The 14,493-nt window shown below is 39.7% G+C and overlaps 1 protein-coding gene across 6 annotated transcripts in view; it reads left to right on the plus strand.

Annotated features, from left to right (window-relative positions):
• The window catches only part of NBEA (neurobeachin), a 359,299-nt gene that overhangs the window by 173,142 nt on the left and 171,664 nt on the right, over positions 1-14,493 (plus strand). For all 6 annotated transcript variants that reach the window (XM_053386038.1, XM_053386039.1, XM_053386041.1 and 3 more), the window contains one exon: positions 2,843-2,967. In XM_053386038.1, the coding sequence (XP_053242013.1) occupies positions 2,843-2,967 (125 nt within the window). The remainder of the gene's footprint in view (positions 1-2,842; positions 2,968-14,493) is intronic.

Below are 14,493 nucleotides of genomic sequence, written 5' to 3' on the forward strand. Positions count from 1 at the left end.
TAAGAATTAAAGTTTTGTATCAATGAGATTTGCCTTGATAAGACTGGATATTTTTTCTGAAAAAATATTAAACCCTCATGCTTCAGTGCATAAGACAACTGCTAACTGATGGAGGTTAAGTGCAGCCTATCTCTGGCGTGACATTTATTCCATAAATGTCAACTACAAAGTTTCTTGCACCTTCCTTGAAAACATCTGTGTTTTGCCTGTTTTCAGACTGACTTAGTTGAACCAGTTGTCCAGTTAAATATCTTACTTGCTTTCGGGTATAGTTCCTTTGTGAGATACCAGTTCTATATATCTATCTAAATACGTCTTTATCGGCAACAGATTTAGCTTTTTCCAATGTAAGTTTCTGAAAAATGAGATGCCATAATTCATTTTTTCAAGGCAAATGATCGGAATAGGCGTTTTCTTAGTGGGACTTCCCATTTTCCCACTTGCATGTCAACACCAGTAAAGTTTCTGCCAACAACAGGTTTCTTGATCTGATTGCTTACAGGTAACTATATACACTAATGTAATAAGCAATGAAGGACCAAGACATGTTTCAAATTACTAATTTGATTCTCTTTAAAAGGAAACTATTAGGCTCGTTAGATCTTTGTTTCAGGTTAAAAAAACATACAGAATTGTGAAAAGATTTTGACTTGATCTTTGCATTTCATTAACAATTTCTTAGTGTCTTTCATATTGAAGTGACCTTCTTGCAAATAGATACTGTGGCTTTCATTGGCTAACTCTTTACTTGCACCAGCCAATGGCAGTAATATTTTCATCCCCACTGGGGGTCAAATTATATTGGTTATCACTTTCTTAAAACGCAGTTCTGTAAGTGTGCATACCAGTGCACGAAAGAAGGTGAACACAGCCCTGCAGAGGAAGGATGGAGGGTTTTGGAATTTATTACATATGTATAAAGTTAAAAATTTAGTAAGAGTTGTGTCTCCGGTATCCTCTGTGTTAATAACAAAGCTGTTAAGCTGGATCTGGATCTTGTCTATACAGGCAACCCCCAATTTGCATGGGGGTTGTGTTCCAGGTCACCACCCACGACAGCGGAGCGCACATAAGCCCACTCTACCCTGTTATTCCCCCTCCCCTGTTGTGTCCCCTTTTCTGGCCACTTCCAGGTCACCGCAATGTGCTCGTGCATGGTTGCCCGTCAGTTGGACACATGTAAGACTTTTGCTGCCTGTATAGGGGACCCACAGGAATAGCCATAGGAATAATTTGCTGTCTTCCATTGTACATATCATATTTAACATGGACTTATGTCCTCACTTCTAGTTGCCTGTGCAATCTGTCCAGTAGGAAAAATAGATGTTGATAGATCAGGTGATCCCAACCTACCCATAGCCTACAGTGGCGTTCATGGGTGCCAGTTGACTTTCAAGATTATATATGTGGGGAGAGCGAGGTGTGTGAGAATGTGAGGCTGGCTTCTATGCCCACTGAGTGTATAACCTACTTGTAGGGTATCTGTCTGTCTGTCTCTCTCTCTGTGTGTGTCTTTCAAATCTATGGGCACAGGAGGGGTTAAGCACCCATCCACTCCCATGCTAATGATCCCTTGCAACTGCCTTCCCACCCCACATTCCCACTTTCACAACATTTTTTTTTTGTCATTATAAAGTCTAATTCTGAGAGAAGTAGGTGTGATTTAAAGATGGATAAGTACTGAAACTTATTCTGCATGAACCATCGTGGTGGCTCTCCAGTCTTCCTGCCCCCCTCTTTTACATTGTATTTATTTTGTGTAAAGACTTGCATTTGTGAAGGCATAAAACAGCCAAGATTAAGGTACATTCTAGTGCCATTCATACTCTACTATATCAGTAAATATGTAATGTACATGCCAAATACTAGTTTTGTTTCCTTCCCAACCCCCCACCCCTGGTTTGCTGATGTAGTAAGTCAGAGGTTTAAGCACTATCTTGTTCTGATCACCCATCATATTGACATGGAACCTGTAGATAAAATAATAATAGTTAGCATTTTGTCAGTGCCATATTGCAAATTTTGAGATTCTTGACTGTTTCCATATTTAGTAACTAAATTTAATATAAATGAATGCATGTATTTGCACGTTTGGTAGGTTATGGGTTAACAATGGTTTCTGAATCATTCTGTGAAACTTTAATATTGGTTCTGAATGCAAAACAGGCAGTGTAAAATGATGATGGCCATGGTTGTTAATGACTTGTTTTAGCTGGGAGCTATAAAATCATCCAAGGACTCTGTTGGTATTGGAATAATAATTTACCTAGACAATTACCACATGGTGGAATTTTTTGCAGCTCTAATTCAGAGTTATTAATAATGAATAAAATTGCAATTTTCTCAGGTTGCTGGGGGCAATGGGGAATTATTTCAATGAATATTTCAGCACATTATTTTAATCATAGTTCCACAAAAATTCAAGTGGGCAATATTTTATACTTTTAAGTTTAGTCTGCTAAGAGACCATAATCATTAAATTTCAAAATATTTGCTCTTAGGTCCATTCTATGATTTACAATCTTTTTTTTAAAGAAACACTGTAGAAGAAAGCAAGCTGTGTCATTAATACTTGTAATTTGATGCTGCATTTGTTAATGGGCTTGCTCTGATTAATGTTTTTTTTTGCAGTAAGCAGTGCGGTTTGAGAAAGTTGAATCCTTAAATGCTTCAATGAAAGTAAAGAAGTACTCAAATACTGCACTTTAATAATATATGTTGTAACATTTTCCTTGTACTCACTGAAAAAAGTAAGGAAATGTTTTATTGAGCTGCTGCTCCTTCTCTGTATCCCAGTGTAGTAGACACTAATCTTTTATTATTGTTGTTATTATTTTCTTAGCCAACTGCATGATTTCTGGCGCTTAGATTATTGGGAAGATGATCTGCGTCGACGGAGGCGGTTTGTTCGCAACGCCTTTGGCTCCACCCATTCTGATGCATTGCTCAAAGCTGCTGTGGAATATGGTCAGTACTCATTATAACATACCCGCTCTCTCAAAAAACTTTATTTTTATTTGTAAGATGTTTCTGAGAACAATCCACTTTACTCCCTTTTCCCCTTTAGTACCTTTTTGGCCTTGCATGAAAGATCCACATAGCTACAAGCTTTGTAGGGTACTCAGTGTTTAGAGCTCCTACTTTCCGAGGCCCTTCTTATCCCTGAGAAGGAGCTGACATGTTATTAAATAGGAACATGGCTGTAAACATGACCCCTTTTGTGTTCAGGTAAAGGAGAGGTTCTGGGTGCAGTGATTTTACTCAGTTATGGTTAAGGTTGCTAGCACTTTACTGGATACAGCAATCTGAGGTTACTATAAAGAGGAGTGTCCTGTTGGACAGGAGTAGTAAGGGAAAATATATGAGAAAGTGGAACGACATCACATTGTAGAGTGGGAAAGGGGGGGGGGAATTGTCAACAGTATGTTCCAATGCAGGATATTTATTAGCATGTCTCATTGGTGAAGGAGTTGCTCGTAGCTACAGCAGTGTCGCAGGCTAGTAGTGGGCAGCAGGTATGAGGATGCAAGATGATGCAAAAAATAATAATTTTGTAAGTTGTGTGTCTTTGTTTCTCAGTTTGATCCTTTTATTCTGGCTTGTTTTATTTGATGCTTCAGTGTGCTCTAAACCGCTTTGACTTTTTTTCTGAAAAATATAAAGCAGTATAGAAATGAATTGAATAATAATAAGACCATTGTCTAGAAAGAACAATGTAGCAGAGAGAGGTAAGCCAGCCAGTTAGTTGCTATGTCAGCCAAGAAGAAGCCATGTATAGGCCAAATTTGGTCTGTGGGGATCAGTTATCTACCTCAAATAAATAAATGAATGTTCTTCATGTGTACATCCCCCCCCCGCTTAATGATATTGAAATGAACTCTAATCAATCTTTGCTATGGTTTAATATTTCCAAGTTTGCAAAGTGTTCATTTTCAGAAACGTTTTGCGATTCCACGCTGTAATTAGTTCTGATTAAAGTTTCCAGGGGCTTTCCCCCATAATATAAAAATATTTAAAACTCACAAGGTGAGCAACTAAACAGTGCTATGAAGTAGGACCTTAGGAAACATTTTATACATGTGCCTCATGACCAACCCATTAGGTTCTCTATAACCACAAACATTAGAAATTTGCTTTGGGAGTTTATTTTGTTTTTAAGATGTACTAAGATTCTAAAGGTTTTGCTGAAGCTGCTGTATTCCACTTCAAAATTATACTTCACACTCCATAATAATAATAATAATATTTTATTTATATCCCGCCCTCCCCCAGCCGAAGCCGGGCTCAGAGCGGCTAACAACAATAAAAGTAACACAACATTCTAAAATCAATTCATTTTAAAATCAGTTCAAAATCAAATTAATGGCAACCATTGGGCTAGAGGTCTTTGAGGATTACCAAAGGAGGGGGTCAGACTGTGCCTTGGCCAAAGGCCTGGTGGAACAGCTCTGTCTTGCTGGCCCTGCGGAAAGATGTCAAGTCCCGCAGGGCCCTAGTCTCTTGTGACAGAGCATTCCACCAGATCGGGTCCATGCTATTATTTGTTCTGTGTAGATATTTCAGAGCCCTTTGATGCAACTGTGTGTGTGTGTGTGTGTGTGTGTTCATGTTCATGAAGTATATACAGAACCTGTGAATCATTATTTTTAATCCTGGTTTGAATTAGTAAAATAATGCTATCTTTGGGACTTTGTATACTACACTCTTAAGCAGTGCTATTTTTCTAGAAAAATAGGTGTCAGAACTCACCATGAACTTCTCCCTTGTTCTCTTAGAATGACAATGGCTTCTATCTGAAAGGTGCCGGAGCTGAGCTCCAGCTGGAAAACAAAAAGCCCAGCTCTTAAGTATTATATAGTTACTTACTGGAATATAGGAAGCTTCCTTCTACTTCTTTAGACCAAGGGTCATCTGAATCGGTATTGGCTACACCAGAGACAACCAATGTGGTATCCTTCAGAAGATGCAAAGTATAGCTCCCATTATCCCTAACCATTGACCATGCTGACGAGAGCTGATGGGAGTTGTAGTCCTCCACATCTGGAGGGCACCGGTCTGCCCAGACTTGCAGGGACTCTACAGAAATTTCAGACACTCCTTCCAGTCCTACCTTGAGGTATCAGGGATTGCAATTGGAAGTCACATTCATAACATAGCACTATTCTACTTAAACTCTCACAGAGAATCCTGGGCACTGTACTTTGTTAAAGGGTGCTGACCTCACAGAGCTACGGTTTGACAAACTACCGCTCCGAGGATTCTCAGTGACTGTCAAATACAATGGTACCTCAGGTTACAGACACCTCGGGTGACAAACACCTCGGGTTACAGACTTCGCTAACCCGGAAGTAGGACCTCGGGTTAAGAATTTACCTCAGGATGAGAACAGAAATCGTGTGCCGGCGGCACGGCGGCAGCAGGATGCCCCATTAGCTAAAGTGGTACCTCAGGTTAAGAACGGTTTCAGGTTAAGAATGGACCTCCAGAACGAATTAAGTTCATAACCAGAGGTACCACTGTAGTGCTTTAATTGTGTGTACAGCTTGTGTTCTACCACTGAGCTATATAGCCCTATCTCAAAGCTGGCTTGTGTCACACTGGGCATTTTATTTTATTTGTGTTTTATAGAGAAGAGGAAAAACAGTAAAGCGGAAAGATAGTGGGCATAATGAGACAAAACCAAATAAGAGGGTGAAAGAAGCAGGGAGGAATGAAAAGAAGCAGTAATGTATTTGGGCTAAAATTAGATCCTGATCTGTACAGGGTGAAGACTATTGATCACAACTGTGGCATTGTATAGGATATACATTGGCATAGCTGTAGTGTCAGATTGAATCGTGTACCTAGAAGCAAGCAGTCTAAAACTGAGGGGTGCATGTGAAGCAGGGGCAGCAAGATTTTCAGCCAAGCATGTTTAGGGCCAAGCACCCAGCAAGCGAGTATACAAGGAAATGGGATTAAGAGGTATAGAAAACTCCCCCCCCCCAAAAAAATAGGCCCTTGCCGAGTAAAATTAAGAGAACCTCATATTGTTTTTGCAATATTGTATTCAGATAAAGAAGAAAATAAGACTGGCACATATGTGGAGAAATGTTGGCGGTGTCACTATTGGTTATATTTCAGATCACAACAGAAGGAAGTCGCCACTTACGCGGTACTAACATAAATGTTTCTGAAGCTTTCAGTATCAAAATTAACAACAGCCTTCTAGAGGAATTTAAAACAGCTTGCTGTGAGATTAAATCCCATAGATTTTACCTTGATGGACTTTTTGAGGCTTGTGCTTATGGATTTTAATATTAAAACTTTTAGTTGACCTTACCCTATAAGAAAACATCCTTAACACTGATGTTATTTTTATGCCTCTTGGTGATACTAATGAGTTGAATAATTTATGAGGTTGTCATGTGAAAAGGATTTGGTGCAGTTTGATGTATTTTCAGCCTCTGGTGCTGGAATGTGATTAATAAAGCGCTAGAAGCACAGATTTTTTTTTCCATGGGGCTTAACTTTCATTAGGGATTTTTCATCAGTGTTATTTTGATAATTTTTATAGCTGTCTGGTATAGTATCAAAATTACTCTTAGTTTTAAGAATGAAAATCACATTAGACAAATAAAATGTTGGGGGGTTTTTTGTTTTAAAGGGAGGTAGTTTACTCGCCTCGGATATCTTCTTAGTGGAAAATGACAGAGAGAGTAATGAGTCGCATAACGCTTTTTTGTGGGGGTTGTTGTTTGTTAAATCTTGCCTCTAAATGTAGTACCATGAATGCCTCTTTGAGTATCCATATAATAGTGGGAAACATCTTAGTAGTTTTTCGTTATCTACATTGACTGTCAGTTATCATTTAGGGGGGTTGTGCATAAATATTGCAGCAAAGGAATGTTTAGTCAAAGCCTAAGTCAGCAAGCTCCTCTGTGTCTACGATCAAAGGCATCAGCTTAAATAGGTCTGATCAGGCATTGCAGACGAGGGCAGGCAGCTTCAGCCGAGCAAAAAACACAGAGCAAAGATGACAAAATTAATCAGTCATTTCTCTGGCAATAAATAACAAGATATGCTGAGGTCTGCAGATGAGAGAATTTCTAGGTTCCTTGGAGATGTGCCTGCTTAATACCCGATTTATCTAAGCTTGCACAGCCATCAAGATATGACCTTGATGAATAAAAGAGCACTCTCTAACTAATCTCGACTTAAATCGGTATTGATAGTGAATGCTTGGATACAGTAACAATATGATAGTCACAGTCACCAAAGAACAGGGAAGTCTTGAGAATGGCAAAAATTGTCTGTGACTTTTTGCACCTGTTCAGGGGGGAGAACGTCAGCTGTTAACTAGTGAGCGGAAACACACAAAAATGTGATGAAGATTACTTAGATGACTCGAGTTTCTATATATTCTATATATTCCATTAAAAAAAATAAGAATCTTTGATTCTTTGTAAAATGCATCCAATTAATCTTTTGCTGGAAGAAAACTTGATATTCAGTTTGAGAGGGGTCATATGTAGCCCCTTCCCACTGCTGCAGGCACAGCCACAGAAGGAAGCCATAGGTTAAAAGGATTGGCATTGGGCAGCTTAGACCTTCCCCTTTCCACCCCACCTGCTTCCAGTTCCTTCCTCTCTACCCACCTGCCAGCCACAAAGACCTGCCCACTCACCAGGCCAGATCACACCCTCTCCCCTTAAAGCTCGGCCAAACCACGCCTCTGACACACCACTGGACAGGGCAGCTCCCCAGCAACCATCCTGCTCTGCTTCTGTTTTCCTTCTCCTTGGTCTCCAATGCTGCAGCAACCAAAATGGCCTTGTTGTGAAGCATGCAGCGGCAGCGTGGTTGCTGGGGAACTTTCCCAGATTTCTGACTGTTCCTTTGTGGCTTGCCTAGGACACCCACCACCCCTGCTGCTTTCCTGGGACACCCATTCCCTGGGCTGTCGGCCTACCTGAAGCAGTCACCTGCAGTTCTTATCACAATTCTTACAATTATATGCAAAGATAGGAGCTCATCATTGAGAACTTTCTTTTTTCTGTAAAATTATATTTTAAATTTTTCCAAATCAAATTTCATTCTCTTTTGTTTCATTTTGTGTGTGTGTGTGTGTGAGAGAGAGAGAGAGAGAGAGAATGTTGCAAATTATGACACAGTCCCCAGAGTACAGTGGTTTGTTTTCAGTACAACTGTTAGTGTTCTAAGCAGTTTATGCAATCTAGCAAGGTCAAAATGACCGCGAACTGTGCAGAGAGCTGCTTGTATATTTTCCTTGCCAATAGGGATTATGTGAGAGTTCAGCTGAGCTTGGCTTGGACCTGAGTCCAAACTGGATTTGAGCCTTCCAATCTGTAAGCTTCCTTTTCTGAGCCTTCCAGATACTAGCACTTAGCAAAGGAACCCGCCGTGTTAATTTCTTCCGTTCCGATGCAAGCTAATTCAGTGTGAAGCAGCTCCATCCTCTAGCACTGAGATTGTATGTGAGAGGAGAAACACTGCAGGTACAAAATGGAAAAGAGACCTGACTCCCTTGATCCTCAGTGGGGCTATCCACAGACATCTGGCTTTTGGTCTCCAACCCCAGATTTGCTCCACAACACACACACACACACACACACACACACACACACACACACACACCAGTCCCCTTAGGAACTAAATACAAATACCACTTTGGAAAGTGAGGAGGTTCCTGACAATGACCGTCAGATTGGCTCAATACAATTACTTGATCATGTATCACTTGTGGCAGCAAAATTCCATGTTCATACAAGAAGACCTTCTGAAAGCTCACTAATTTCTACTTGCCACATGGATATAAGTGCTCGTGATTCTGTGTATTCTCTCAGATGGTTGTGTTGTAAATTGTGGATATATGAAGGTCTCGGGTATGTACTTTGGCACAGGAGTTTCATAAACTGTGGATCAGCTTCCAAGAACATATCCTTACTTGGTATGTGGATGGTGTATAATCAAGAAAGCACTATTGAGTTGTCTCAACAATGGTGATGAAAAAAAGGTGGCCCCTAATATATGTATGACCGAAGTCATTTATGCTATGATGTCACAGCAGAAAAAGTCCTACTCCTCATAATTTCCAAAGGTGGTGGCAGACCAGGGCTTTCCCCAAAGATCTAGAAGGGTGGGGGGAATGTATGTATGGGAGCAGATAGTCACTGGGAATTAAAGATGGTTGATATGGATGCTTGAAGCAAAGAATAGGGCATGGCACTGTCTTGATATGTTGTATGGATCTGTTTGGGGTGGGGGGCTAAGAATGACCAGCTTCAAGCTGAATCCATGCCGTTTAGCTATAGAATTTAGTGCCTAGTTTAAAGGAGCATAAATCTATACCACCCAGAATCCTATGCATATGTTCCTATTTGTGAAGAGAAATTGGTTGTGCACACATGGATTTCCATTGCAAACAGAATGTCGCAATCTCTCTTTGATTTCAGCTTATCATTTGCTCATGCCTTTTTAGTCTTGTGACTTACAATTTGAATTAGGAATGTTCATAAAAGAATGCTACAAGATAAAGTGGGGGGAAATAACTGCTTTGATAATCATTCCTTCTAAAATGGCTAAGCATTCCCATCTGTGCATGTGTACTACGGTTTCTTACTAGTGAATCATGCATTTTCCCCCCCTACCAGGGGGAAAAGCTACTTTCATTTTCGGTGTCTTTTGAAAATAATATTTTCAAATGTAACGGTGCACAAAGCATAGCACGTAGCATAACATTCTTTGTTCATTTTTATGCTGAGCTTTTACTTCTATATAAGTACAAGATGAGAATATATTTCTGGAACTTTTATGGAGTGGCATCCACTTCATGGACAGAGATTATGTAGATACTAATCTAGATATTACAGTGACGAGCTCTTTTAAAATGTGTATTCAGTGGTAAAGGGCTTCCAGATGTCATCAAATAACTCTTCTCTGTTCTTCAGTCTAAATGTGATGATCTCAGAGGAAGCAATGTAAGACAGGCATGTAAACCATTCCGTTTTACTTAAGGAGCATTGTCTTCCCCAGATTTTCTTCCTTTTTCTTTCTTTCTTTCTTTCTTTTTTTGCTGCTTTTGGTTCATTTATCAATCAACTTTTCCATTTTCACCCTGCATCTTTGCTATTCAAAATTTATTTCATTGCACTGTTGCATGTTCATCCTTTTTTGTACAGTACACAATTTGTTAATAATTTCCCATACATGGTGTGTCTTGTTTTGAGGTTGCTGTTCTCTTGTGAAAATATTGCACTTTCCAAGCACAGTCCTATGAATGTGGGGAAATGCCCCCAAATGTTCATTAATTGATGGCTATGATTTTTATGCGGACTGCTGCTGTTCAGGTGTAATAAGGTACCTGTTGGGTTTTTCTTTTGACAAGATAGCTATGTGTGCCACCATTTTGTGAGATATATATATTTTTAATTGCTTTGGAGACTTTTGCTTTGTTATGTGGTGAGTCAGGTCTACTCTTAGAATTTCCCCTCTAAAGATAAAATCATTTATACTCATTTATACTCTTGTGACTGCCAATTTAAATACAGAATCAAAATTTATATGTGGAGCTGTTCAGAGGTTTGATCTCCAATCTGTGAATGAATTCCTTTACTTCCCTGGACTTAGCAGCAACCCTTCAGATTCATTCTACAATTTCATTGTTTTCAATGAAGGAAACCCAAGTTGTATTTAATTCTCAAGTGGCAAGAAGCATTGATGGGGGGCAGTTTATTTATCAGGTTTGGAACCTTAGTTTTGTTTAGCTTTTGCTTGTTACATTTTAATCAAAAACCCTACTAGAAGATTCTATACTTATCATTTATGTGTAACCTCTAAGGCAAGTTTTATTATATTCTATTTCAAAATAATTATCTACCTTCTCTTAAGAGTATTCTTACATTATCTTGCACTTCCATAGTATACAATCACATTACAAGTGTTCAAGTCATATTGCAAATTCAAGAACATATTTTAGATCCTTGCCTAACAAGGTAGAGGAGTTGGAGCTTATTACCTCTCGGCAGAAAAGTATCCGGGACTGCTGTGTTATGGTCCTTTTAGAGACGTGGCTGGATCCCTCCTTTCCACAGGGACTTCTGCAGCTAGAAGGACGCTCAGTAATTAGAGCGGATAGAACCGCTGAATCCGGGAAGAGCAGAGGAGGAGGAATTTGCGTTTATATAAATAACAACTGGAGCTCGGACATCAAACAAATGGACACGCATTGCTCTCCTGACTTGGAGTACCTAGTGGTGAAGTGCCGCCCTTTTTATTTGCCACGTGAGTTTAATGTTGTTATAATAACAGCGGTGTATATACCTCCCGATGCAAACACTACTACAGCTATGGGCCACCTGCTAACTGCTATTAGCAAACAGCAGCGGGCCTACCCGGATGGAGCATTTGTGGTTGCTGGTGATTTTAATCGAGCCGATTTAAGGACTGTGCTTCCTAAGTTCCACCAGTATGTTGATTGTCCCACTAGGGGGGGAAATACCCTGGACCGAGTATATAGTAACATCATGCATGGATACAAGACCAAGCCCTTGCCCAATTTGGGGCAGTCAGACCACATATCTTTACTTATGATACCATCATATAGACCTCTCGTATGCAGAATCAGACCATCAACTAGAGAGATACGAGTGTGGCCAGTAGGTGCATCTGAGCAACTTCAAGATTGCTTTCGGAGCACCGAGTGGTCGCTTTTTGTGGAGAATAATGTGGACACATACGCTTCAACAGTACTGTTCTACGTTAAAAGCTGCATTGATGTTGTCACTACCATCAAACAAATACGGGTGTTCCCTAACAACAAGCCCTGGCTAAACAGGGATGTGTATCTTCTGCTAAAGGCAAGAAATGCTGCTTTTCACTCTGGTGATGTGCAACAGTATAGAGAAGCCAGAGCCAAATTGAAAAAGGGCATTAGGAACGCCAAAGCTATGTACTGCCGGAGGATTGAAAAACATTTTGAAAGCTCCGACCCTCGTCGAGTATGGCAAGGCCTGCGACAAATTACAGGGCAAAATATTAAAAACGAACTGGCCAGTAGCAGTGCGCACCTGGCTGATCAACTGAATCAATTTTTTAGTCGCTTTGAGGTGGGAACTGGAACTACCGTCACTACAGCATTGGCTACCAGCACATCATCAGAAACTACTACTGATAGACAACCATTTTTATTACAGACCTCTGACGTACAACGTGCCTTTCGGAGCATTAACATTAGGAAGGCAGCTGGACCGGATGGAATCACGGGACGGGTTATTAGGGACTGCGCTGCAGAATTAGCTGGGGTATTTACGGACATTTTTAACCTATCCCTGTTGCAGGGTTCTGTCCCTACCTGCCTGAAGACATCGATTATAGTGCCAGTCCCCAAGCAGTCAGTGGTGGTATCTCTCAATGACTATAGACCAATAGCTCTAACATCTGTCGTTATGAAATGTTTTGAGAGATTGGTGCTAGATCATATTAAGGCTGGTCTTCCATCCACTCTAGACCCGTTCCAGTTTGCATACAGAAGAAACAGATCTACTGATGATGCTATTTCCATCGCTGTCCATACTGTACTGAGTCATCTAGAACGACAGGGAACCTACGCAAGGCTGTTGTTTGTGGACTACAGTTCTGCCTTCAATACAATTCTGCCAGACAGGTTATTTCTTAAAATGACCAACTTGGGTATACATCAGAAGATCTGTCTGTGGGTAAGGAATTTCCTGACTGATAGGCCGCAGACAGTGAGAATGGGACCTCACTATTCTTCTACTCTAGTGTTAAGCACAGGAGCCCCTCAGGGATGTGTGCTAAGTCCCTTTCTCTATTCCCTGTACACATTTGATTGCACCCCACTGTATAAGTCCAACACAATCATCAAATTTGCGGATGATACAACGGTGGTGGGGCTCATTAGTGAGAACAATGAGACTGCTTATAGGAAAGAAGTACAGGGGTTAATTCAATGGTGTAAAGAAAACAATCTTATGCTTAACACCAAAAAAACCAAAGAACTCATAATTGACTTTAGGAGAAAGAAAAGTGTATTTTTACCATTGCACATAAATGGCGAGGAGGTGGAGAGGGTTGGTAGTTTTAAATACCTGGGCATTTATATCTCTGAGGACCTCTCATGGACTGCAAATATTAATATGGTTGTGAGGAAGGTGCAGGGGAGGTTGTATTTCCTGAGAATGCTCAGGGGACTGAATCTATCTCAGCACCTACTTCTGTCCTATTATCACAGTACCATTGAGAGTGTCTTAACCTATAGTGTATTATCGTGGTATGGGAGCAGCTCTGAAACGGATAAAAAAGCTTTACAGAGAATAATTAAAATTGCCCAGAATGTTATTGGGCTCCAACTACCAACCCTGGATGAGATCTTCACGTCTCGCACTTTGAAGAAGTCACACAATATCCTGAGTGATCCCACCCATCCTGCTCACAACTTCTTTGAACTGTTGCCTTCGGGCAGAAGATATAGGACAATGAAAACACGAACCACACGCCTTCTGAATAGTTTCTATCCAAGAGCTCTGATTGCACTAAATAATGATCTTAGGGCCAGTTGCAAGAAATAGCAAGCAGGAAGTAGGAAGGAATGAGATAGGTTTTAGGTTATGTTATGCCTTTAAATAGGTTATGTTATATTCTGGATTATGTTATGTTTTATAGATTATGTCTGAATAGGATGAGAATGTTGGAGATACGTGCAAATGTGTATGTGAACCCGGTCTTTGGGTGGGTGTTTGATTTTCGTTGTTGTGTATACTGTGTATATATGGACAATGACAATAAATTTATCTTTATCTTTATCTTTATCTTTAGCTTTTTTAATTGCATTTTTTCTCTTGGTCTATTTTATAAATAACTTTCCTATCAATAAAAGTTATCCTTTATATAAATATAAAATATGTCTTCTTTTAAAAATGTATTTTTGAACTAGTATTAGAAGGTAGGTAGGGTGTATTTGGAAAAGCAAATTGTGAAAACGCATTGCATGGCTTTTGAAAGTCAGTACACTCTATTAGCAAATCTGTCAATATAAAAAGTGCATTCCATTTCCACCTCTTGCTCTAATAACCTTTTCTATGTTACTCACAGGCAGTTCACATAATCAGAGTATATTGTCAGCTTACTGGAGTTGGGGAAGCATGAAATGAAAATCACGTTAATATTGATCCAATTCTTTCTTGCAAGTGTCCTTGATGTCCTTTGCTACTGAGCAGTAGCTATTTGTTATATTTGGGAAAATAACTCAGTTATGACTATTCTTTCTAAACTGTATTCAAGCATAATTATTATTAATGTAGTTTTTGCTACTTGTCATTATTTTCTCATTTTCAATATTTTGTAATATAAGATCATTAAATCACAAGTAATCACCTCCTTATTTGCTAGCCTTTGCTATATAATGAATGTCTGCAACTTAAGACATTATGTTAACTAATGAAAGGTATGTACAATATGGGTTAAATTATCTGG

This window comes from Podarcis raffonei, chromosome 4, assembly GCF_027172205.1.
Source record: "Podarcis raffonei isolate rPodRaf1 chromosome 4, rPodRaf1.pri, whole genome shotgun sequence".
NCBI classification, from domain to species: Eukaryota; Metazoa; Chordata; class Lepidosauria; order Squamata; family Lacertidae; genus Podarcis; species Podarcis raffonei.